The sequence below is a fragment of the Kryptolebias marmoratus genome, linkage group LG22, assembly GCF_001649575.2.
Source record: "Kryptolebias marmoratus isolate JLee-2015 linkage group LG22, ASM164957v2, whole genome shotgun sequence".
Classification (NCBI taxonomy): Eukaryota; Metazoa; Chordata; class Actinopteri; order Cyprinodontiformes; family Rivulidae; genus Kryptolebias; species Kryptolebias marmoratus.
The window spans coordinates 24740825-24765047 of NC_051451.1; the positions used below are offsets into that span (position 1 = coordinate 24740825).

Genomic DNA, 24223 nt, shown 5'->3' on the forward strand with positions numbered 1-24223 from the left:
CAAAACAAACTGGGGGGGAATAAAAGGTAAGCAGTCTAATTATAAAGAACCTTCACTGTGCAAACACAGCTCCAGGGTTTGATCGTGTATGAAAACTGTTGCTGGATCTTATTTCCTGAGGTTCAAGTAAATGTCTAACCGATGTTCGGTTTAGTTTCACTTCCTTCAAACCACCCAACAAATATCTGAAACTAGTCTACAGCCACTAAATACAACCTGCAAGTTTAAAAACTGAGCCTTTATATATATATATTTTTTTTTAGCAGGCTGATTAAAATTCAGTGCGACCTGCAGAATTTGACTCTTAAACTTTTAATGAGACCGTTACCGTGTAGCAACGCTTCCTGTCAGAGATAAAGCTTTTTCTTTCCACCCTGACAGGAAGTGTCGACTGCGTAGTTCTGAGTCAACTCTTAATTCTTGCAGCACGTCTTGAGGAAGCTGCTCTGTATGCAGGCAACATGGCGTTGCTGTTTGATTCACGCCAGATCTGAAACCGTGGCAATAACTAAATGTCAGTCGATGTTGTCGGACGCCACCGTCGACAAAGAAAGCAACACTCAGAACATATAGTGCTACACTGTAGTTTATTCATTCATACAAAGTTTGTGTTATTGTCAGCCAGCTGCAGAGGGAAGCAGGCCCTACAGGTACTCCATCAATAAATGCTCCCACCATTCAACCACATAGAAAAAGACATACAAAGTAATTGCACAGGTTGATGCACGTTTCACGTACATTCACTTTCCCTTTTAACACTGAACTACGGGGAAACGTTTGGAATATAAGGCAAAGGGGTAAATAACTTCTGACATAGTCAGAATTGTAGATGGAATGTGAGTTTCAATAAAGATTGCAGCATGATTTTAACTTTGAAATGTTCGTTACACAAAATATTTGTTCCCTAAAGTTACAACAAATACAAACTACAGTACAAGAAAAAGAAATTATTTAGGAATGCATAATTATATAATCATAAGGCATATTTGGCAGTTTTCTGTAGTGTCTCCACTGAACTTTGTCTCAGACGGATGTTCCTTCCTTCAGCTCCACGTACTCTCCCTGCAAAACACAAGTTGGAGAAAAATGTGAGCATGTGAAGACAAGCCTGCGTGGTCCCGCCCCGCCCCACCCGGGTGGCTCACCTTGATCTCCAGGTGCTCCTGTAGTGTTCTCACAGTCTCTCGCTCTTTGGTCAGCTGTTCCTGAGTGGCTTTCAGAAGCTGCTGGAGCTTAGTGGCCGCTTGGCCCAGGTCGCTGGACAGCTTCTTCTCCTTGTCCAGGCGCTCCTGTTTGAACAGACGGAGCAAACGTGACGCTGAGACAAGTCTGTGCAAGCAAATATTTAGGAATGAGGCGTCGGGTTCAGCAGAAAAAACCCTGGAAAAGAGAGCGATGCCCTCCTGATAATTCTGGTGCAATTGTGTGTGCTTCATGAAGCAGTGGACAAATTCTAATAAAGGAATTATTGGATGTACCTAATTCAGGATGGCTGACCATAGAACTAACAAAAAATGGCTATAATGCAGTCAGTTTTACAGAAACTGAGCAGTAATAAATTATGCAAGATCTTCATTTAAAACTGACATGCAAGGTGGTGGGTGTTATGCATTCCTTCAGGGAATGCTACATTTAGACGACGTTACATAATGACTGAAATGAATATAATCCATTAACAGCTGAGGTGAGCTTCTAGTTAAAGTTCAGATGAAATATAAGCTTTCTTTCATTAATTTAACAGAAACGGGGGCAAAAAAAAATTGTTTTAACTTTGATTAGTACAAGAAGTTTTGGTGTTTAAACAGCAAGTGTTTGATTTCTGTGAGATTTCTTTCTTCTTTTTTTTTAAACAAAGACCATAAAAAAATACAAATCTCACTTATATGTTTGGATTCTGACAGATTTGTTCTACGTTGTACCCGCTATGAATTCACTACATCGACATGCTCATACCTCTGCAACATGTGCAGACTAAACTTTATGTTTGGGGAGACTAATTAAATATCAGTGCAGCGCCTACAGCGCTGAAAGAAAAATCTGTCCTCCTAACACACCTTGAGCTGAGCTACATCTTCGGTGTCAGATTGTGGCGACTCTGCAGAAGCCTTTAAGAGATCCAGCTGGGCTTGAAGATCCACTACGGTCTTCTGGGCCTGGAAGCCAAAAATGTGCTTTTATGTTATTTGCCAAAGAGCTTATTGGTGATGGTAAAGAGCGCGTCGATAAAGGCTGCTACCTGCTCGAACTCCTCTGAGAGCTGCTGCCTCTGAGCTGCCTCGCCGTGCAGCTTCTCTGCCGTCTGACTCAGCTCGTTCTGAACCTGAAACGCAGCACAATTATTCAAACGTTCACGAGTCGCATAACCAGAACGGCATACACACCCACACATTAACGCCGCTCAATCTGTGTGCCAAGTTAGTTTCTTCTCACAACATTTTCAGGGGAATTCAGTCACTCTTTCTAGGCTGTTAATGTTACAAACAAATACAGATGTTTACATACATTGTATATAAAGAAACATCTGTTTTTTCCCCTCCCTGTCTGACAAGAAATCAGAATCAACCTTTGTTTCAGGTCAGTAAGGATTCCCAAAGTTTAAATCCATGTTCTTAGTGTTGCTTTCCCAACAGTTTTGTTGTGTTCCTCCTTGACAGAACTGGTGGAACTGACTCAGGCTTGTAAGCCACCTTGTTAGCTCCACACACCTTTTTTTTTTTTTTTAATATACGATCCAGCTCACTCAGAAACATCGACTTTGTTGTCCTTAAGCCACTTTGGAAGTCATTAGGCAGTATGCTTAGAGTCATTTACCATTTGGAAAACCTGTTTGACGCGAGCTTTAACTTCCTGGCTCCTGTCTCGAGATGTCGCTTCAGTGTTTCCACATCATGTTCTTTCCTCGTGATGCCCTAACTTTTACAAAGTGCACCAAAACACCCCATAACATGATGGTGTCCTCAGGCTTGAAAGACTTCCTCCTTTATCCTCCAAATGTAACGATTGTCATCATGGCCACACGGCTCAATTGTAGTTTTATTAGACCACATTAAATGCCTCCAAAGATGTTGCTTTGGGAGTAATGACTTCTTCCTCACAGAGTGGCCTTTCAGCCCGCTTTCAAACATCTGGAAATCAAACCCAAGGATGAACCGGAGTTGTGGAGATCGACAACTCTCCTCCTGACTTCTTGGCTGATTTCTATTGATTTTCCCACGTCGTCACATAAAAAAGCATCCACAAGTGTGGCTCCAATTAACGACAATGATGTCAACCAACTTCTCAAAAGCTTCCACGGCCGTGGCATCATCCACATATTAGTGTATGGAAATGTGTGACTTTGAAGTAATAAATAAATTCTACTTTAAAAAATACCTCCATTATTCAGTCATTTAGCAAATAGAAATAATTGTGAATCCTTACTGCCCTAAAAAAGAAAAAGGTTTAGTCTGATTTAATGTCAGACAGTGAGGAAAATGGTTGTGTGTAAAAGAGTTGTGAGCATGCTGAGAGAGAGTTAGGTCGACTCAGACAGTGCAAACAGTGGTTAGCACAAAGAGCCACTTTGTCAGGTGAGTACTGGACAGACTGGAAATACAGCTCGACTGCATCAGAAGTCATCCGTTTATTTTGTGTTCTGTGGCCACATCCTTCATGAAGGACTCGGCCCTGACCAGGCTGCGCTCCAAACCAAAACAGAGACACAAGTGTCTTTCTTTTAAATTAAAATTAGTTGTAGTAGGGATGACTGAGGAGCCGTTCCGGTCACTGTCCGGTACTTTCTGACAGGAGGTGAAGGGTGCCCTGAGATCCTCGCACCCTGACCTGACTGGGTTCAGCCTCAGCCGGGCCGTTCTGCTCTGCCTGAGTCCGCTTCGTGATCTCACCCAGCTGCTCCCTGACCTGAAACAGGAAGTCGTTGCTTGTCACTGGTTATGCAACGACGGTCTAAGAATGCCCTCTCTGCTCACACATCGCTGACAGCAACTCCTGCAAATTCCTCACCACATGGCGTGTCATAAATACCGTCCGTCCCTCTCGATTGCTTCAGTCAGTCTGGAATTTGAATTTGTACAGAAACCTCACCTGTTCAAGTTCCTCCTTGTGTGCCTGGGCCTCCTTCTGGGCTACATCCAGCTGGCTCCGACTCTCCGACAGCTGCAGCTTCAGCTGAGCACACATGTTGGACAGGAATTGTTTGAAATGCAACAAAAGAGGCCCACACAGCACAAAATCTATTTCTTTATATAAATGCTTATAATGCACATTTTTCCTCCCCTTCAGGAACTACTGATGGAAATAAGCCAGTGGCTAAATCACGCACGGCAGATCATTTTAAGTTTACGTGCACTGTGCCGTAAATTAATTGAACTTAAACCCATTAGTTGGGTGTGAGTATAATCGTTTCAGAGAAGTTTTTGCTTGTGTACCTGCTCCACTTCCTCTGAGGTCACCAGGTTGTCTGTCTGCTTCTCCAGCTGAGCTTCCAGAAGCATCATCTGCTCCTTCAGCTGCAGAAATCATTCAGTTAAACGGCGTTCAAGGCATCTTTTTATACAAGCGGAATACCGCTCGTCGATTTAAAGCAAGGAAACTCACCTGTTCTACACTTTGGTTTTCTGCTTCCAGCTTGCTGACTTTCTGCAAAGCCTGACAGTGAGACAAGAAACATTTAGGTTTTAGAATATAAACATAAATGAAGCTTTACAGATCGAACCAAACAATCCTATATTCCTGTGATTTCTTGCCTCGTTTAGCTGTTCTTCTGAGTTTGCCATCTTTGACTTCCACACCAACTCTTCCTCCTCCACGCTTTTCTGCAGATGTTTCAGCATTCCCTCCTGGAAAAGAAGGGATAGATATAGTGAGATCTGTAAACCCATCTTTAAATCTACCACCTCCTTAGGATTTTGGTCACTTACAGTTTCGGCCAAGACAGTCCTGTACTGCTCACACTCAGCCTGCAGGGAGCCGTGACTCTCCTCTGCCTCCTTCAGTTTCACAACTAACTCCTGAAACAAACCAAAACCAAATTAATCTTCTTCTGCGTGGCTTTTTCACCCAGTTCGTATCAAAAGAAGGAAAATGGAGCTTACCGACAGCTGCATGCTCGACTGAGACTCTTGACTCTGCTGGCTGAGGGACTCCTGAGCTTTCTGCGTAAACGCTTGTAACCAGTTGTACTAAGTGAGGAGAAACACAGACATGGGTTGATCGTCATCAGAGCAGGAGGCAACACACAGAAGAGCAGTTTCTCCTTTTCTTCCTACCTGCTCGGTCTCCACTGGGATCTGTGGGAAGAGCGACTGGAGAATTTCTTTGGTTTCCGTTTGAAAAGCTGCCAGTTGTGCCAGGCCATTCTGTCAGAGCAACAAGGGATGTTTTCACTCAAGCAAACCGATTTTAAAAAGCCAAAATGTTGGAGAAAAAAATAAACAACTTACAGCATCTGTGGCCACCTTTTCTTTTGCTTCCCTCAGCTCTTCTTGTAGTAATGTAACAAGAGCATCCTTCTCAGCCAGACTAACAAGAAGCAAAAATAAATCAATTAAATGCCTTTCCACACACGACTTATTTAACTTATTGATGCAAGCCCGGTCTTTTACCTGCTTTGTAATAGTGTAAGCTCTGCAGAGCTATCAGACTGTTGAAACAAAGGAAATATTTTACAGTATTACTGATTTGCAGGACTGCTCAGAATAATAAAATCACATATTCTCATTAGGAGCGATACTTACTGGTGTGTTTTTAAGCTGCACCATCTCCTCTTTGAGAGTTTTAAGTTCATCCTGAAGTGAAGTGATGATGCTTGCATCCTCACTGTAAGCAAGAATTCAGGATATTACAAGTTAACAGAAATTAAATCCGCTCAAAAAAGCAACAGGCCTTTTACAGAACAGAAATCCCCTCACCTCTTATTTCTTTGCTCGAGTTCAGTGATGGTGCTCTCCTGTTAGAAGATTGTTTTAATTCAGATTGTTATCAGCAGGATCAGATTCAGCATTAGCAACTCTTCACAGATGCTTGTAAAACTTACACCAGCTCCCTGCTTCGTCTGCAGCTGCTTCACTTCTTCATGAAGCGCGTTCAGTTGTTTGTCTTTCTCTTGAACGCTGGAAAAAAGAGGTGTGTTTAAATTAGTCAGTGAATCAGCTCTGGATCTGATACCGCCAAAACGTATAAATAAAAATAAAAACACCCACCAGAGCTTCAGATGTTCCACTTCTGCTGCATTCACCTGCTAAACAATAAACTTCATTAGGGTTGACTATATGTGATTATCTTTCTATTTGAGTAAAAACAAACCAAAACTAAATGTTTTACCTGATTGTTTTCCTCCTCTTTCTTGCTCTGACTGGCCTCCAGCAGCGAGTTGATGGAGGCTACTCGCTGTTCGAGCTGACTCTTCTCCGCCCGCGTCTCCTCCAGCTGGGAAGTGAGGGCATCCACCCGAGCAGAACGCTCCCCGATCTCAGCCTCCAGTCGCTCTGCTCGCACCTGATACTCTGCATGAATAAAACACAATCCATTCCACAATTTCATACGGCGCAATATAGCACATTATCCCAAATATGCCTTAAATGTTTTTATTTGATGCAATCTGCTGGTTTTCTTAGATGACTTTTGTTGTTAATTTGAATTATATAAATAAATAGAATTGAACAGAATTAAATATCAAAAGCTACAATTTTTAGTTTTCCATTTGTACAAAAGGTTCAGATGAAGTCTATGCCTTAACACCTGATAACCGTTACGACCCCGTTCCCCCGTTTTCTGACCCGAGAGTGAGCCGCTGTCCTGTTGGACCTTCTCCAAAGTGGCCTGAAGGCCGCTGTTCCTGGTCTGCGTTGTTCTGAGCTCCTCGCACACCTCCTCCAGTCTCTTCTGCAAGGACTGTTCACTTTCTGCATGGCTGGCCTGGAAGATTTCAAGTAAAGCGTGTCAGACAGCAGGGGGCAGCAAACACCGACCAAACAACAAAAGCCTGCATTCATAAGGACACTTTGTTAAAAGGAGGCAAAAGAATAACTTTAGATACAGTTTGCAAACCAGAAAAACAAACATTTTAAGTCTATGTTGAAAGATTCTTTTAACTTTAGTGTCTCACAGGAAGTTAAAATTATTCAAACCAAAATCATTTCACTGCGACACTGCACGTTCAAAAACCTTAAATGGCTTTAAAAGTTAATAATTACACAAAGCAAACTGTCAGAAGTGCTGACTAAGTTTACCCAAAATGACCAGCAATAGTTCAGACAAACAGCATCCATCAGTGAGCGGCTGACAGCGCCAAAGAACTGCTAATTAATTGTGCAAGATGTACTTCCTTTCTGTCAGCCGCGTGTTGAAATACTCTTCCTATGCTTCTGCAGCCAATAAGAGAGCAGAGGTTCGGATACACGCACTCATTCCAGCTGGTGTGGAGAAGCAGTTCCCCTGCAGCCGTGTCATTATACGGCTTTATTACCGTTCTGAGCTCTGCAGTAATTATATTTATCATAACACGAGAAGGTCAGGGAATAGGTGGGAAAGGCTTGCGTTTTGTAGGCATTCCATAACTAAGTGGCTGCTGAAACTAGACACAGGATTGAAAGCAGAAAACAGGCGAGAGTAAATCTGCTTCCACATGGAAACTTGACCGCGTCTCATGTAGTTTATAATAAAGATGTGGCGTTCCCACAGGCCAGGCCAACCTGCAGCAGGGAGAGCTGCTTCTCAGCAGCAGAGAGCTTGGCCTCCAGCCCTTTCCTGATGTGCTCATCAGCAAGCAGACTTTCTGTCTTCTCTCCAAGCTCTTTGGTCAACTTTGCAGATTCCTGTCGCAGCTTGGCCAGCTCAGCATTTTGTCTGGGAGCAGAGTGAAAAAGACAAAGTATAGTCAGATGGCTCACCAACAAATAATTCATGCCAGCTACTTCAAACCTCCCTCATAATCTGCTCACAATATACTGCATTTATTGCTTCATATGGAAAAAACAAAACATGTCACTGTCCGTCACAGTTCCTGCACTCACTTGCTCTCAGCTCGACTTGTAGCTTGGTTCAGAGCATCGCGCAGGATTGAGTTCTCCTGCTGCAGACGTGCAAGCTGAGCATTGGGACCTTTTTCCAGCTGGTCCTGCAGGCTCAGGATCTGAATTGTGACATTAATAAACAAACACTTGTTTGCTGTGCTGCAGGCAATCCTAAATCTTTGACAATAATGATATATTTTAAAAGAGAGAAACCAATTTCTCCAAGAAGAATGCCAACTGATTCAGCAAGGAAGGCATAAAGCGAAAATGCTGACGGAAAACCACTAATGTAACTCGTAATTAAATTGTAATGTTTACAAAACTGACCTTTGCATTGAGCCTTTGGGTCTGAGCTACATGGTCCTGGTAACTGGCCTGCATACGAGCTTGCAGAGCGATCATTTCTTGTTCCCTCTTACTCAGCTGAGAACTCAGTCTCGTCTCCACGCTGGCAACTTTGGACTTCTCAGCAGACAGCTCCTAAAAAAACAAAACATCTACAGTCAGACTCATTTAAACTCACTGTGATGCTTCTGAGACCGAAAGGCCACTTCTTTATGACAACTATCACAATAACAAGATGATAAAATGTAATTTTTTGAAGATATTGTGGCTTGAACCTTTGGTGCCACAATATTTAGTCAACACCTAGTTTAGGGCAAGAATGAGATTTGAACTCAAAGTGATACATAATGACAGCTCAGCCTTTCTTAATATGGCTGAGTAAATTATTTAATTCAGTCAAATTGAATGCTTAACTCTAGTGCCATCTTCAGGACAAATAATAAAACTGAAATCCTTAAGGGAGAATTAACTCATTCAGCAAGTTTTCCTCCTCTGCTGCCAACAAACTAAATGAACTGTGTCACTAAAACTAATAAGAACAGTAAAGACCCTTTTTGCCAACATGACTCTGCAAACAGGACAATCTGCTTTGGCATGTGAGACTCGTGTGTCCAACCTTGGTGAGGTCTCTGAGACGGTTCTTAACTGCAGAAGCATCCTCTTGTTCTGTCGCCAGCTGTTTCTCCTTCTCATCCAGCTGTTTCTTCAGCATGGCCACTGGATCTCCTTTCTGAGTGGCCTAAAAAAAACCAAATCACCCACACAGCAAGAATGAATGAATCTCCCTTCGAGTCATAAACCGAGGCAGTTTATAATGAGTTCCTGTACAAGGATTGCTGAGTTCGGTGTTGCATACCGTGTGCCAGGTGTCCTGAATGATGCCGATTTTCTCAGACAGGATCTCGATGAGTCTGTGTGCCTCGCCCTCGCTGAACATCATGCTGCTGATGGTGGAAACCAGAGCCTTATAGGGCAGATACAGCGGAGCATCAGCGGAGTCCACCACCGCCACTGCAGAGAAAAAACACACCAAGCAAAAAACGGGAGAATAAGTTAAGAGATTTATTGATTAAAACAAAGTCAGGCATTTCTTTTCAAGTTTTGGACCATCATACTTGAGGAAAAGGATAACATTGAGATTTGTCCTTTGTGTCTGGGACCCTGGGCAGTTTCGGACGGCAAAAGGATGGGGCATTGTGGCACCAGGCGGAGACAGCCAACCCCTCCTCTCCCCTCATTGTCAGAGGCACTGAAAAGCTTTGTGAGCTAACCAAACAGGCCAGCAGTGTTTGGACAAGCCGGTGCGCTCTATGCCCTCCAGAAGTGAGTGCCAGACATTACCTACCACTGGCCTTGGTACTACGGGTACGCAGCTGGAAGATCATCACTACTGACAGGTCGTTTCGGCTTCACTTTCAAACTAAGTTTATGCAACGACGCAGGCATGCGTCCTCTCTAAACTACAAAACAAACACAGAATCACTGTTGTGGCTAATACAGTTCCTTGTTTGACAACCACTTCCTTAAGTTCAAAGCAGAGAGCCAATTTCAGCAACAACAGCCATATTGCGTTGTTTGAGGAAGATATCAAAGAATGAAATTAGATATAAATTAAACATTTCCTAAATTAAATGGTGACATAATGGTCCTACCTGCACAACTCTCTATTTCACCTGAGAGATTTTGCTAATTACATCATTTCAAATATCTTAAAATTTCCAATTTTAACCCCCAAGCAACAAAAATAAGATAAAAACAACATGAAGTAGATCGATCCTATCTGCTTACCAGGCTCTGTCTTTTTCTTGGAAGCCTTCTTCTTGGGCTCCTGTGGTTTTGTTGCAGCAGCAGGAGTCTGCTGAGATCCCACAGGGGGCACAGCCATCACTGGGACATCTTTGGTGACGGCCTCCAGCACCGGGGCAGTCTTGGATGGAGCTGGTGCAGACTTGGTTGGGGCTGCAGCCGACTTGCTCGGTGAGGGAGCGGATTTGGTTGTGGCGGGGGCAGATTTGACTGATGCGGGGGCGGTGGACGCTGCAGATTTGGCTTGGGCAGGGGTGGACTTGGTTGATGCGGGGACTGAAGCAGGGGTGGACTTGGTTGATGCGGGGGCAGGAGATGGAGCAGGAGCAGACTTGGCTGAAGTAGCGGCAGATTTAGCTGATGCAGGCGCAGGCTTGGCTGGGGTTGGTGCAGAAGAGGAGGCGGCCACTTTGCTTTGAGCAGACACAGGATTCTGGGTCATGAGAGGAGCTGCAGAGGACTTCACTGGTGCAGGAGCAGAAACAACAGGAGCGGACTGAGCTGAGGCTGGCTCAACCTTCGCCACCTTCTTTTTCTTTTTCTCTTTGGGTGAGGGCACTGGTAAGGCCTCTGCGACAGAGGCAGGTTCAGCCCCAGATTTGGGATGGGTCTCTGCAGCTGGTTTAACCTCAACAGCAGGGGCCGGCTCAGGAACAGGAGGAGCAGCAAAGACAGCTGTAGCAGCAGCAGGCTCTGAGACTACATCGGCTTCAGAGTCAGCTTCAGCAGCCTCTTCAGCCTTCTCCTGTTCTGGGATTTTTCCATTGGGCTTGTCTTCTTTCTTCTTCCCACGGCTCTTTTTCTCAGACACTTTGTCCTTTTTCTTTTTGTCAGCGCGGACAGACTGCATCTTACCCAACTCCATGCGTTGTTTAGCCAGGGCCTCCTCATAGGAGGTCTCCTTCATGGAGAAGGTGGAGACGAGGGCGATCCCGAGAGCGGAGATCACCATGAATCCACCAAATACCATTATCCCAAGGGTCTGGGGGTCGTAGATGTCCATTGTAGGAGTTCAGTATATCTAAGAAGAAAATAGGGGATTTTATCAACATGATAACAAACATTAAAACAGCTACAAACACAGATTTGCAATTTCTAAAAAGAGGCAATAAAGTTTAGACCAAACCAAGACAAAAAACAACAAACGTGGCTGTTTTAAAAAAGCAGCAAATAAAAGAATAATTACATTTAAAGAACAAACATTGCTGTTATTCTTAACAACCTCAAGGTGGTGCTATTATCGCCACAAGTTTAGCTGAAAGCTTGCCACATAATACAGACCGGTTTGTCAGATTTACTGTATGTGAAAGAATGTGGAAGCTCATGACTGACATACATTTGTTGAGTTAAAATTAAATAGCTAAATTACCCCCCATCATATGTTATATAGGTTCAGAAGTAACGTTAGGATCATGACGGAGTAGGGCTGAGGTGTGGGTCATTACTTAACACTTTTTGGTTATATTTCCACATTAAAAATCAGAGAATTAGATAGCCAATGTTCCTTTTTTAATGCAGTTTTGCTCATTAGCAAAAAAGAGCCACAACTTGACGCGTTAACGTACACAGTTTTGAAACCAGAAGTCTCTCTGCGACCTGTAATTGTAAACTCAAGAGTATTTAAGAACTGAAACCCCTACAGGCACGGAAAAATGGTTACAGGCGAAAAGTCAGGGAAAGAAAAGAAAAAGCACGCAAAGTAACAGCCAACATTTTTAGAGGTTGGATGGTTGTTGGCATTAATTTCCTGCCCCCCCCNAAAACCTTTAAGGGATTCTGTCACAAACTAAATGTTCGCCTGAAGGGCAGGAAAGGCTGCCTGGAAGTAGATGACAGTTTTAGAGATTAAAAACACCCCTTTAACTTTAATCCAGCCGCCATATCAGCTTTTATCTGTGTTTATAATTAGAGAAAATAGAAACAGAAAAGTGGTATTCAAAAAAAGATCACGGTGGTAACCGACATGGGAGCGTTTTAGAGCAAAATAACTATGGCATTTTAGTGTAAACAAGAGTCCAGAGTCCTTGCTCATTGCAGGATCTAAAAGTAAGAAGTGCATTTAAAAAAAAAAAAAAAGTTTGTACTGCCTCCTGATCTGTGGTGTCACACGTCAGTGCATCCCTACCCACAATATGGCCTTTAAAAAAAAACTCCAAAATGATCTCAGGCTTCACAAAACTGAACTTTACAATTGAATTACAGCTTTTATCAACTCCAAAATCTAAAATATCCGACTTTAAATGAAGGATATTTCTTCTGTCGGAGGAAGAAGTGATTAAAATAGTCTTCAGCTGGTGTTCAAATCCCATTAACCTCGGTTCCAGACTTACTAAAATAAATAAGTCACTTATTTTTTCATCTTTTCAAACAAAAAAAGCATCGTTTTTAACAAACTCCTTTACTATTTATTGAAGCTAACTGCAGACCACATATTTTTAAGGCTTCCTGCCTAAAAATTACCTTACAAATACTAAACTTAATGTGCATAAAAATAACAAACTAATGAGAAATGTATGTCTTAACTAATCACTTGAAAACTAGCTATGACGCTAACACATTTTTTTTTAATCAATGAATTTCGCTAATGTCCTGCATTCCAACTTTGTTTACGCCATAAAACTGCGCTGCAATAAAACTGGGAATTAATAAATAACCAGGGAACAAGTCTAAAATAACTGCAGCCAACTTTAATCTGGATTATATCCGAAAAAGTAGTTATTTCGTGGGCTAGCAGCTGATAGCTTTTCGAGCTAGCTAACCCTGGCTTCAATGAATAAAATTTTCCAAGAATCCCACTTACTGCGCTCGTGATAAAGCTACGTCTGCTCGCTTCAGAAAGGAAATGACTCAGGGCAAAAAAAAAAGCTTGCTGTTGGAAATGAAGCGACTTCTCTACAAAGCTGCCTATATATCCAGGAGTCTGGCTAACTTGCTTTATCTTTTTCTCTTTTTTTACCTCTGTTCCCCCCCTTCACTCCGCTGGATCCCTGGTCTGCTATGAAGTCGTGGCACTTCGAGCTGGCTAGACGCGCTGGCCCCGTGCCCCTCACAGCTACCATAAACCCAGCGGCTCTCTGATTGGCTGGGACGAGTTCAAACCAGAAGTGGGCTTTCTGGGAGTTGTAGTCTTTCGAGTGGTTACGCTTTCGGTGAAACAAAAGAGGTTTGTTTCGAGCTAAGAACGACTTACACTGAAAATGCGTGGCCAAATGTGCTTATTTTATACAAAACATTTTGTTTAACACATAGCAGCAGGGTTGGAAACGACTTCGATGCCTGCAAAACTCTTTCCTGTAACATTAAGTGAACATCATATTCCACAATATATTACATGCTAAAGAGTATAAATACATGTATTAGTTTTGTTTAACTTATCCTCAAAGCTGCAAACTTTGTGAGAAACTTGCCAACATATAATCCTGTTTAATGACATATTGATTTGAAATTATCTACATTTCCTAAAAGTTAGTTTTGTGTAGTATTTTAACGTATTTGTATGTATTGGATAACAATGAATAAATCTGAGACAATCTGTTTTCACTTCAAATGACATCTTCTGCATTAATATTTTTGCTGCTTTGCTGTAAAAGTGTGTTAAACTTGACTGCCTGTAGTCAGACTTGCCAAATGAGTCTTATTAGAAGAAAACCACGACAAAGAAGATGCAAAACTGTTCAAATCTTCTACCAAGCATTAATAGGAAAACACGTCTGCTTCGGCATCTTGTTCTTAGTTTCCAAATCCTCACAGAACGTTGCTGAAAGAAAAGAAAAGGTTTATGCAAGATGTTTGCGCGTTTTTCCTCTCTTTTTGAAAAATGTTGCAGTCAATCAACTTTATTACATATTCTTTTAAAAACCAACTGTGTTTCTTGCTTTCATAATATCATGTATTTCCAGGGCATGTTTGACTATAGTTTTTACTCTTACCAATGAAATATTGGGTTTATGTTATTTATTAATCATTGTATTGTTTTGATAGTGAGTGACTTACAGGGCAGGATGCCTCGATGTAGAAAAGTGTCTGATTTACAAAACTTTGGCCTTTTTGAGCTTTTTGCATTAATAAGAAAATGCCTCCAGAAGATAACACAGACTCTTGTTTAAATTTTTCTCATGTTCAGCCCCTTGTGGTCACAGCTTCAGTGTTGAAGCCTGTTTTTTTTCACCATGAAAGTGAAAAAGTGGAAAGGTAACAGTAAAAATCTGTTTCTGTGTGCAAATTTTACTCGACAAGCTCAGATGATTTTGGTAAAGCCAGTAAGCCCTGCAGGTGCACCTTTTGTTTAACAGAGGCCCCTGAGGGGACACGGTTTCTGTCTGACGCAGCTTTCATGCTTCATGCCTGCAGGTCCTGCTTCAAAGCTTCTGCACTTATCTTGACTTGTCAGTCGGCTGGAGTGGATTGGTGAGATGAGTCAGGTGCTTTTACAGGCTCTGTTAGTGATGACATTCAGCTCACTTTAACCATCAACCAAATCTGAGTGGTCACAAGCTCAGGATAAATTTTGTACAATGCCATGACACAGCAGAATCATGGGCAGGTTACTTCTTTATTGAGTGAATGCTGAGTCAGGATTCAGAATAAGCTTTTCCTGTTTATAGTTTCTTCTGTATGGTTTCTGGAGTCGATCTACATCAGCATGTTTTCGACGTTTAATTGAACTTATTTATTCGAAAAGGGACAAGCACATTACTGAACATCAGAAATAAAAACATGTAAAAATGCAGGAGTCAGCAGGATTGTTCATTTTTATATGTGGTTCTTCAGTAGAAAACATATGGCAATTAAAAGTGAATACAAAAAATACATACAATAATCGAATGATGCAATAAGGTTAAAAAATGAGTGGTATAAAATACAGAGTACAAAGTGCAATTATTCCAATAAAAATTGTAGATTCAACACACGCTTGCTAGCTTCCTATGATGGGCTAGTATTTCTAGCTTTTATACTTTTTGAAATATTTGACTTTATTTACATTTTTTCCTCATGGAAATGCATAAAGAACTTCAGCCTACATTTGTTAACTTTAGCATTCTGTTTTGCTGGTTTTAGCTTTCAGCTACTGTTTTTTTAATTGTATTTTTTTTCTTTGTTTTTATAGTTTCAGTTCTGATTCTTTTAACTTTGATAAATAGTTTCAGCAAACACATTGAGCTCTCAGTAGTCTAGTTCATTTAACGTGATGAACTTCCTGTACGCATCCTCAAACCCTGAACCTGACTTTCTGAGACAGCTGCGAGTGAAATTAAGGAATCTGATGTTATTAAAAGGGTATGGATCATATAGATGATCTAGTGGAAAATTGTTGCTCATTCCAGTGCATTAGAAATAACAACAGTGTGATGACAGAACATCACAAAGACTTGATTTAAAACTGATATTTTCCATTTTGTACTGATGCACTCAAGCTGCGCTGAAGCAAGTTAAACTCTGATTCAGTAAAAAGACTCGTCAGATTAAAAGTGACAGCTCAGTTGATTCCTGGGCTTCAAGCACGGTCCAAAAACAGGCCTTGCTCTTTGGATTCAGTGTAGAAGTAGCTCTTTGAAGTTGTGCTTCTAAATGCTGTTTGTTCTGACTGCAGCTGGCAAACTAATCTGTTTGCACTGATAACTTGTCAGCAGCTCATTGGCTGCAATCTGCCGTTTTATCCAATCAGCGAACGGACAAAACCCTGCAGGTCACAGTGACTGCATGACTGGGGTCATTACTATTGACAAATCTGTCACAAACTTTACCTCTGTGCATGATACTTACAACTTCCTTTTACCATATATGTGCTACCAAAATGTAAGCCCCGGTATCATAAATTTACCATAAAAATGAATAAATATTTCCTTTTATTGCTATTTTCTCCTGCTAAATTTTACGACTTTTCATAATTAAAGATATGCTAACACAATAAGAAGTGGAAGTTTAATCTAGTAGATAAAAACATTTAGTTTATCAAGGGCAGTAGCTGTTCACCAGGGAGGGCATGCTGTTTGTGCAGTTTGGTGAGGATTCCCATGAGATCCTTGGCATTTCCTCAGTGTTTACCTAATACACCACACTGTCCCATTCCAGGATTCACAGTGGTCAATGGATTTAACACAAGCATGCACACAGCTGTGTTTAGAGGGTCAACATGGTGAAACTGTAGTGGGAAAAGGATATCCTGGATAGTTGGATATGGACACCTGGTGGCTCAATGGGATGTCTTCAAAAATACAGACTCTGTGGATTATTGGTTACATTTACCCATGAAACCTCATGTCTTAGAGACCTGAAAAAACCTGAATGAATTAATTTTCAGCTTTTAAATTCAGGTGAGGTTGTGGTTTTAGGACTTGACTAACTCAGAAACAAACTTTGTGGCCTTTCAGTTACTCTGGTTGGCATTAATGTCAGTTCTAACATAAAGAACCATGGTGTGATGACTTTAACAGCCACATTAAAAATATTACCAGGCTTTCTTTCACTTGCATATTATTACTAAAACTAGAAACATCTCGTCTCAAAACGATGCAGAAAACTGGTCACTTCTAGGCTGGATTATTATTGCAAATCTTTATTAAGATGTTAGAAAAACTTTGTAAAAAGTCGTTATTTGATCCAAAATGCTGCTGCGAGTTAAGAGATCAAGTTTTATTTCAAGTTTACCTTTTCTCCATCGGCTCCTTGGAAAATTCAGAACAGAATTTAAAATCTTATTTCTAAAACACAAAAGTCTAAACAACCGAGCTCCAGCTTATTTTAAAGAACTCGTTGTTCCACATTTTCCTAACAGAGAGCTCGTCGCTCTCTGGCTGCAGGTTTATCTGTGGTTTCTAGAGTTTCTAAAATGAGAAGCAGAGCTTTCAGCTTTCAGATATCAGGCTTCTCTCTTCTGGAGCAAACTTCCAGTTTCTGTCCGTGAGGCTGACACCTTGTCTACCTTTAAAACCAGGCTTAAGACTTTCCTCTTTGATAAATCCTATAGTTAGGGTTGGCTTGGGTTTCCTGAGCTGTCCCTTAATTACACTACAGGAGGACAAATGGACCACATTTCCTCCCTCTGCTGCTGTCTCTACTCTGTTTGTATCTGCAATAACTGCTAGTGATAGGATCAGAAAGGGATTTGGTTCAGTTCGTTCACTCAAAAGATTCGTTCATTTGAACGACAACACTAATAGCTGCTGCAGTTCACCAGAAACTACACCCGGACCGATCCTTCTGGATTTGCACCTCGGCTGTAAATTGGCGCTGTATAAATAAACTGCACTGAACTGAAAGCTAATAAGTTGCAAACAAATGCAGAAAATTTTACTCGGGAACGTAGAGTTTATTTATTGTCATTATTACAAATTTACAAAATGCTAATGTTCTGTAGGAAAAGAATTATGAAAAAAAAAAGAATTGGAACAGTTGTGATCATTCAGAAATACATTCAGTTTCTTAAAAAAACAACAACGAATGCATAACAACACTCCGCTGAGATTGGTCATGATTGTTGGGGGTCTTTTAATCTACTTAGTGCATTTTTTTCCAAACAAAATAAACTTTTAAGAGGACGTGGTAAATATATCAGTAACTGAGAAAAGGAAAAACAAAAAAAAGCTACATAATCAAAAATAAAGACAAAAATGTGAATAAATTTCTTGGGATGAATGAACTAGTGAAGACATTCATCCAAACTTGTTCTGCTTACCAAATATTTTTCTTTTATTTATCCTTGACAGCTGTGGGATCTTTAACAAAACAAGAATAAGGGAACAGGTTTACTAACGTGTGCAAATATTTTTGAGCAAGCAACAATGATCAGTCATGAGTCTGTTTACTACAGATCTGATGTGGATCTACGAAACTCTCAGATTCCAGGATGCAGAGCACAGGAATATATCAGGCACTCATGTTACTCACAGACAAATTCCATTAATAAACAAAAAATCACATTAATCACAACGAAGAAAGACAAAACGGCCTTTTACAAAGTTATCTAAAAGGGAGGAAGGAAGTGGAGTCAGAGATGTGATCAAAAAAAGGCAAGGAAAAGCACTAAGTGTGTAAAAATAATAAACTGAAAACCACCACATCCGTTAGTGCTGCATAATCATGGAAGACCTTAATGTCGACGACCTCAGTCTCTGGAGACATTCAACACCGAGCCGGAGCTCCACATTGGTGAAGGGTGGACCGCAGAGTGAAGGACAAGGACTCTGTAAACGGAAAGACATTGTGCTCACAGAATAAAGTATCTCGAAGGGTTTGAAAACAGACCGGGGCGGGAGCGGACGCGGTGCTCGGAGTCTGTCGGCGCTGGGTCCCAGGGAAGGCCAGGTTTCCGTTGGTCACGTTTGGTCACTTAGTGATGATCGAACATTTGAAAATGGGTCAGTTGCTCTTCAGCAGATCGATGCATCCTTGCAATAAAGCCACGTTGTTCTGTGGAAACAAAAGGCAACTTATGTTTTATTTTTCAATAACAGTATTCTGCTTCAAGTCATGAGTATTCTGATTGTGTCTCAGTCTGATAAAACACTTAACTGTGCACATTTATTCTTCCCAATTAGTTTATTTTCATAGAAAGACAATTTCTTTTCCATTTAGACAAATTTGAGCAGAGATGCTTTTAATGTGGGTTGTTTCCCATTAAGACTAAGAAAAAGAAGCCCCTTTAATTATTTTAATATTTGGTCCAGGTTCACTCAGTAGAGAGAGCAAACTGGAATTTTATGACATTATTGATTATATTTTGGGACATTAGCATCATTTGTCGTTGTGCTGCCTGCTGTTTTAGAAATCTACACAATCAGATTTAAAGTAGTGAACAAAATGAGTTTGCCTTTGTATTCTAGTGTCATTATAATATCATCCATCATTTTGTGTGATTCAGGGTGTGACAGTATGATGCTGTGAAAAACTAATAATAATAATCAGCTTAACCCAGATAAGATAGTATATTAGGTTTTATTCTGTTTCAGTTGTTATTTTATTGATTGTAGATCAGTTCATCTGGTTGCCTTTTCACATTTTTCCGAGTAAACTTTCCTTTTTGTACATTTTTGTGCATTATAGTTAGACTTATCTCTAACTCCAGACAATCCCAGGCCATACGCTGTATTTAAAGTTTTTCAAAAATAGAAATCTACATCAGCAACGCAGCAAATGAAGAATAAATCGATAAAGTTTAATAAATAAGCTTTCATCCTGTGCAACAGTCTCAGTGCTTGTACAAATCCTGTTTACAAACATCCAAAGTTGACATATTTCCTGATGTTTGCAGGTTTTAAAATTAGTTGCTTATTTTCAAATGGTGTCTATAATATCAAAACAAAATACAGACATGGAGAGTCTATCTTATTAGCTCTAAAAAGCTTGGAGATTTGATCTACAGTTGATGTCAAAGTGAAGAGCACACACTGAATCATGAAGAGGTGAAGGTTTGTCCTCACCTTAGCATGTTTTATCTCAAGCTCAGCCATTTCTATGAGGTTCTTCCTGAAGGCCACAACTCGTCTGCCCTTGAAACTGGTGAGTTCTGGGAGAATTGTGCAACACAAAATGGGATTGCTTGATAAATACAATATTACAATAAAGCCAAAGGAAAAAAAAAAAAAGAAGCAGCAGCACAGAATTCATTTACATTTGCTATGCATAAACACCAACCTTTCTTAGCAGATTCAGAGAGCTTGTCAAATTTCTGCAGGCACTGCCGCTGGTGTTCCTCTGCCTGAGGGATGTCTTTGCTCTTCAGCCGAGCCTTATCCAAGGCCTTGTTAGAGTTCTCGTAGTCGGCTAACGCCCGGGCTCGCCGGTACAGAAGGTCCTAAGAGACGTGGTTGAATAGTTTTATAAAATAATAAAAAGAAGAGAACCAAAAGAAGCAGCTCAACACCAAAAAACTAAAGTATTTGGGAACAAATAACCTCACTCTGGGGATTAGTTCTGCAGTGATAAGAATATTTATTCCTCCTTCACATGCAGAGTTGGTTTCTATTCCATCAAATACAAGACAGCTTGTTTCTCCTTCATTAGATTTTCCTCATAAAGAATTATGAAAAAGTGCCAGTTATTTTGTTCTTTCTTTGTTCTTCATATCCAGACTTTGGTGGGTACAAACAGGAGCCACCTGCCACAGGTTTCTTCATACCTTCTGTTGTACAAAGATCCCTGGGTTAGGGCGATGAATTAAATAACAATAAACATGCAAACTTGTAGCAAACAGCACAAAATCTGGGTACCGGTACTCCCTTACTGTTTGTTTGTCTCTAGTGTCAAACAATGTACAAATGTGGTTACAAAAGAGCCTTTTTAATACATATTTATCTTCATTATTCATCAAACTATTTAACTGCTTAGAGGAACAAACAGGTATGTAATGGTACCAAATGGTAACAGATGGGTACGACACAGAGGTACGTCTCTCTGGGCTGCAGTGGACAGAGTTGGTGCTTCTTGTTATGTGAACAGAACAATTATCAACACAGTTAAACGCATCATGTCTCACCTTAGCGGCCTGGATGTCCCTCATGTAGTATCTTAGCAGCTCTGTGAGTTTCAGCTCCTGGTCGGACGCAACTCTTCCCTCCACTTTCTGCACACATACACACACACACACACACACACACACAAATCAAAAGTCAAACTGTGGCTTCTTTCAGTCACTTATATAACCGGGTGCTGATTAAGTTCTACTCACTCTGAGTTTCTCAAACAGGTCTGACAGCTTCTCCATGTTCCTGAAGAGGAAAAAGTACACAAATAAAAACCCAAAGTTAAAAATCCACACTTTATATATTACACTAAATATAATAAGCCTAATAACGTTCAACCTGAAGGAAATCTTTTGCACTGAAATTGGATATTTGTGCGTCAAACTCACTTCTTGTTTGGTGTACTGTCTTCAGCACAAAGGCTGTTCAAGGTGGCAGAAATGTGAATGTAATCATCTGCAATATCTGCAACAGCAAGCGTAAAATCAGAATTAATAAACATTCTAAAGAAAGCCTAATCTCATTTTGTGTTATGCAGCAAAACCCCGCCAATACTTTTGTGTGAACGGGTCATCTTCTCTGCTTTGGCAGTGGAGTCTTTTATCTTGCTGTAGTAGTCGAGCAAAAACGTCTTCTCCTGCTCAAAAAAGTCATCGACTTCCTATGTGGGAGACGAAAACACGGAGCATATTTGAGGAAGTAGCTACGTGATCACATTTGAAATGCTGTCATATAGATACGCAGAGGCCTTGCAGAGACCCCACCTTTACTCCTGAGATGAGAACCTCGTCAGCCGACTTCACCATGTTCTTAAAGAATCCCCCAAACATTTCCTTGGCGTTCTTTCTCCTCACACTGAGCTACAATGACAGATTTGAGAAAGAGTTAGGATGAAATATGTAACATGAACATAAATTGTGATATATTTTTTTTTAGAAAAAATAAATAATAATTCAAGTAATGAGTTCTTTCACAGCAGCTTCTCCTCAATTATCAGACTGCTACTAAGATACAGTATATAAAATAGCTCAGTTCTGTTAGCAAACACTAAAATCACTGACTGACACAGATAAGTACAACTGCTGATCACAGCAGGATGTATGCCATGTGTCACAAGCCTCTAGCAGACTCTTCTTCCGCTCTTTCCAACTGACTATTAAGGACAGGAAGTCAGCATTATGAAGAACTCACATCCTGGTCATACTCTAAGAAAATCTGGAAGTTTCTGTCTTTGCTTAAAACGGGGTGGGAGGACAATCTCTGCAAGAAGACTTCATGCACTTGGACAGTTTTCTTGAACACAGCCAGGTATTCACTAAAAATAATAATAAAAAAAATAAAAAGCATTTCATTAAGGAATCTGACAGGTAATAAAATGCTGCAATGCGGTTTAACACGTTTAGAGTTTTACACTCACGCCTCCAGCTCCTGCTTCATCTTAGTGTACTCCTCCTTTGTCATAGTGGCTTCACCTTCACCCAGTTTGTGCATCTTCTCTCTCGGGCTCTCGAAATCGGGCTTTGGGGGTGCCGGAGGGATCTAGAGTTGATTGAGCAAGATGTAAATTTATCTGCGTTTGCCAGTTCTTAATGCTGACAATCCAACTTACAATTAAACCGGCGTAGTCCTCAGTTTCAACCAGAGTGTCGTGTAGCCAGATGAAGTCTTCATGCTGCCTGGGAACAGAAAAGTCCGGCTTCTGGAAGGAGCTAAGAGTCGTCTGGGAAAAAAGCAACAATGCTGTGTAAAAAATACTTCCCAGAAAAGAACAAATATCCTTAAAGAATAAGATAAAAGAACGAGATAAAAGGTTAAAGATGATTTGGAGTACATTTTGGTGCAAACATGCACTCTTTTACCTTTGTATGGACTGTGAATTTGACCTTGTCCCTTTCACAGAGGGCATCAGGAATGTCAATAAGAAGAGAGGCATCGTTGTTTAAGTCCACGGACACAGAGCGCAGCTAAGGAGAAACAGTAAAACACGTCATCCAAAAAGATTTAACCGGCCCCTCGGACACACAGATTGTCACTTGTGACAAATGTTTGCAGTCACTGATTTTAAATACTTTTCAACAACTCCACTGTCCTATCAGGATTCCTGGTTTTATCCTACAAACTGATTTACTAATTTGGTTTGACTTTATATTTTATCCTTCAGTTGCTGACCTGAAAGACAGATCTCAAACACCACTTTAGGGACATCTAATAAGTAGTTGTGAGCCAGAATTTATGTTGGATTATAAAATACATAGTTAACTGAGCAAAGGTGATGTTTGAACTGCACTGAGCCTCCTTTAAGCCTTAAGCTAAAAGTTTACAGTCTATAGAAATGAAGGCACTTAAATTAGCACGCAACTCATATCTTTTGCTCAGTTTCCTTATTTCAGCTATGCAACAATCTTTAAAGGAAATCTAGAAATTCTCATTTTCAGGCACTTTACCCAACTTAAAGGACAATCTATTTGGAGACTTACTATTAATGTTGCATAACTTTGTTTGACTGGAAGCTTAGTTCTCTCTTTCTCGAGTAGTTCATTAGGAAAACACTCCTTCTAATGACCACCTAATGTTTCAGGGCCTACAGATGCATAAAAGTGAAGCAATGCATCTATTAAAAGCTAGGCCCACACCCTTTTAGAGCCTTTATAACATGAAAAAAAAAACATATTTCAGTGAGTAAAAGGAATACATCTATATTTATTCTAAGGTGTGGTAATGTGTTGTTTTCCTTCACTGAATTTTGTAAGAAAAGAGCAGTTTTTTTCCATATTTCCCACAACACCAGTTACAGCCTACAAAATGGTCATAAAGTCTAAACATAGGTTGAAATGTTAAAAGTCTTTGTTTAGTACTGTGTTGCCACAAAAAAGTGAATACATAATCTTAAACACAGTAGTTTCATTGAGTAAGAAGGTTGGGGAGAAACTGTAGCTTTCTATGATTTTGACGCCATACGGTACGCTGTAAAGGACAATTAGCGTTAAAAGTTTCATATTTAAATATTTTCGCTGACTAAAAAAACACCAGCGAACAAAACTTTGAACTTACAAACATGTTATTTGACACTTTGGTTAGCTAGTAGCGCTTTTAATGCACGTTAGCTTTAGCTATAGGCTAACGGATCAAGAACCAGTCAATAACTTTCGCAGATTGCAACTATTAATGTTAGCTACCTATATCTCGATGCCTCAAACGCTCATTTTACGTGCAGTCAACGCCATAAAAACGCGATTATCTTACCTTTTCCTTACTAGCTTCGTCTAAGGATGTCATAATGGGATTGAAAGCTACAAAATGGCAAAATAGAGGCCAAACTACATAAAACTATATGCAGGAAGCCGTCTTTTTCGGTGGCTGGTTAGCTTCCTAACAAACTGTCAAAACCAAAACTGTTTCCGCCCCCGTCCTGTTGACGAAATATTTAAATCCCGCCTTTGCAAAACGTGATTGGTCAGAATTAAATTTGCGAGCGCTGTGATTGGGCGTTCGCTTGATCAATCAAATCGCGTCTTCACGCGTATGTGCGCTTTCTGAAAACTTTTTTGAATCTTATTATTTTACAACAAATTACAAGCGAGACACAATGACAGCAAAATT

The 24223-nt window shown here is 40.5% G+C and overlaps 2 protein-coding genes across 5 annotated transcripts; both read right to left on the minus strand.

Moving 5' to 3' along the window:
* Positions 1-568: 568 nt before the first annotated feature.
* rrbp1a (ribosome binding protein 1a) lies at positions 569-13240 on the minus strand. 4 transcript variants are annotated; one of them, XM_017413047.3, is made up of 27 exons: positions 13120-13240; positions 10146-11184; positions 9214-9368; positions 8974-9096; positions 8340-8492; positions 8013-8131; positions 7692-7845; positions 6777-6915; positions 6322-6503; positions 6201-6238; positions 6035-6110; positions 5910-5947; positions 5736-5817; positions 5604-5641; positions 5442-5520; positions 5268-5357; positions 5094-5180; positions 4920-5009; positions 4746-4838; positions 4597-4647; positions 4428-4508; positions 4084-4167; positions 3823-3900; positions 2237-2320; positions 2055-2153; positions 1146-1289; positions 569-1062 (listed from the first exon to the last, which is right to left on the minus strand). In XM_017413047.3, exons 2-27 carry the CDS (start codon positions 11164-11166, stop codon positions 1024-1026), a joined length of 3417 nt encoding a protein of 1138 aa, XP_017268536.1. In that variant the 5' UTR covers positions 11167-11184; positions 13120-13240; the 3' UTR covers positions 569-1023. The 4 variants fall into 4 exon arrangements, with proteins under 4 accessions (XP_017268536.1, XP_017268537.1, XP_017268535.1 ...); XM_017413048.3 differs by having other exon boundaries at positions 6201-6235; positions 12964-13185; XM_017413046.3 differs by having other exon boundaries at positions 12964-13185.
* Positions 13241-17451: 4211 nt separating this feature from the next.
* Positions 17452-24019, minus strand: snx5 (sorting nexin 5). The gene is made up of 13 exons (XM_017412740.3): positions 23867-24019; positions 22483-22587; positions 22233-22343; positions 22041-22162; positions 21815-21938; positions 21388-21483; positions 21179-21284; positions 21013-21088; positions 20830-20869; positions 20638-20724; positions 19797-19956; positions 19583-19668; positions 17452-18572 (listed from the first exon to the last, which is right to left on the minus strand). Exons 1-13 carry the CDS (start codon positions 23897-23899, stop codon positions 18522-18524), a joined length of 1197 nt encoding a protein of 398 aa, XP_017268229.1. The 5' UTR covers positions 23900-24019; the 3' UTR covers positions 17452-18521.
* Positions 24020-24223: the final 204 nt, after the last annotated feature.

What these genes read in the sequence shown, in the direction of transcription:
- rrbp1a (XM_017413047.3), bottom strand. Translation starts at nt 11,166, where the DNA reads ATGGACATCTACGACCCCCAGACCCTTGGGATAATGGTATTTGGTGGA. An exon ending in AAAACCAAAGTGTAGAACAG is followed by an intron (nt 4,509 to 4,596) that starts GTGAGTTTCCTT and finishes TGATTTCTGCAG; the next exon opens with CTGAAGGAGCAGATGATGCT. An exon ending in TCTCAGAGGAGTTCGAGCAG is followed by an intron (nt 2,154 to 2,236) that starts GTAGCAGCCTTT and finishes TTTGGCTTCCAG; the next exon opens with GCCCAGAAGACCGTAGTGGA.
- snx5 (XM_017412740.3), bottom strand. Translation starts at nt 23,899, where the DNA reads ATGACATCCTTAGACGAAGCTAGTAAGGAAAAG. An exon ending in GACAGTACACCAAACAAGAA is followed by an intron (nt 20,870 to 21,012) that starts GTGAGTTTGACG and finishes TTTCCTCTTCAG; the next exon opens with GAACATGGAGAAGCTGTCAG. An exon ending in GGGACATCCAGGCCGCTAAG is followed by an intron (nt 19,957 to 20,637) that starts GTGAGACATGAT and finishes CACGTCTCTTAG; the next exon opens with GACCTTCTGTACCGGCGAGC.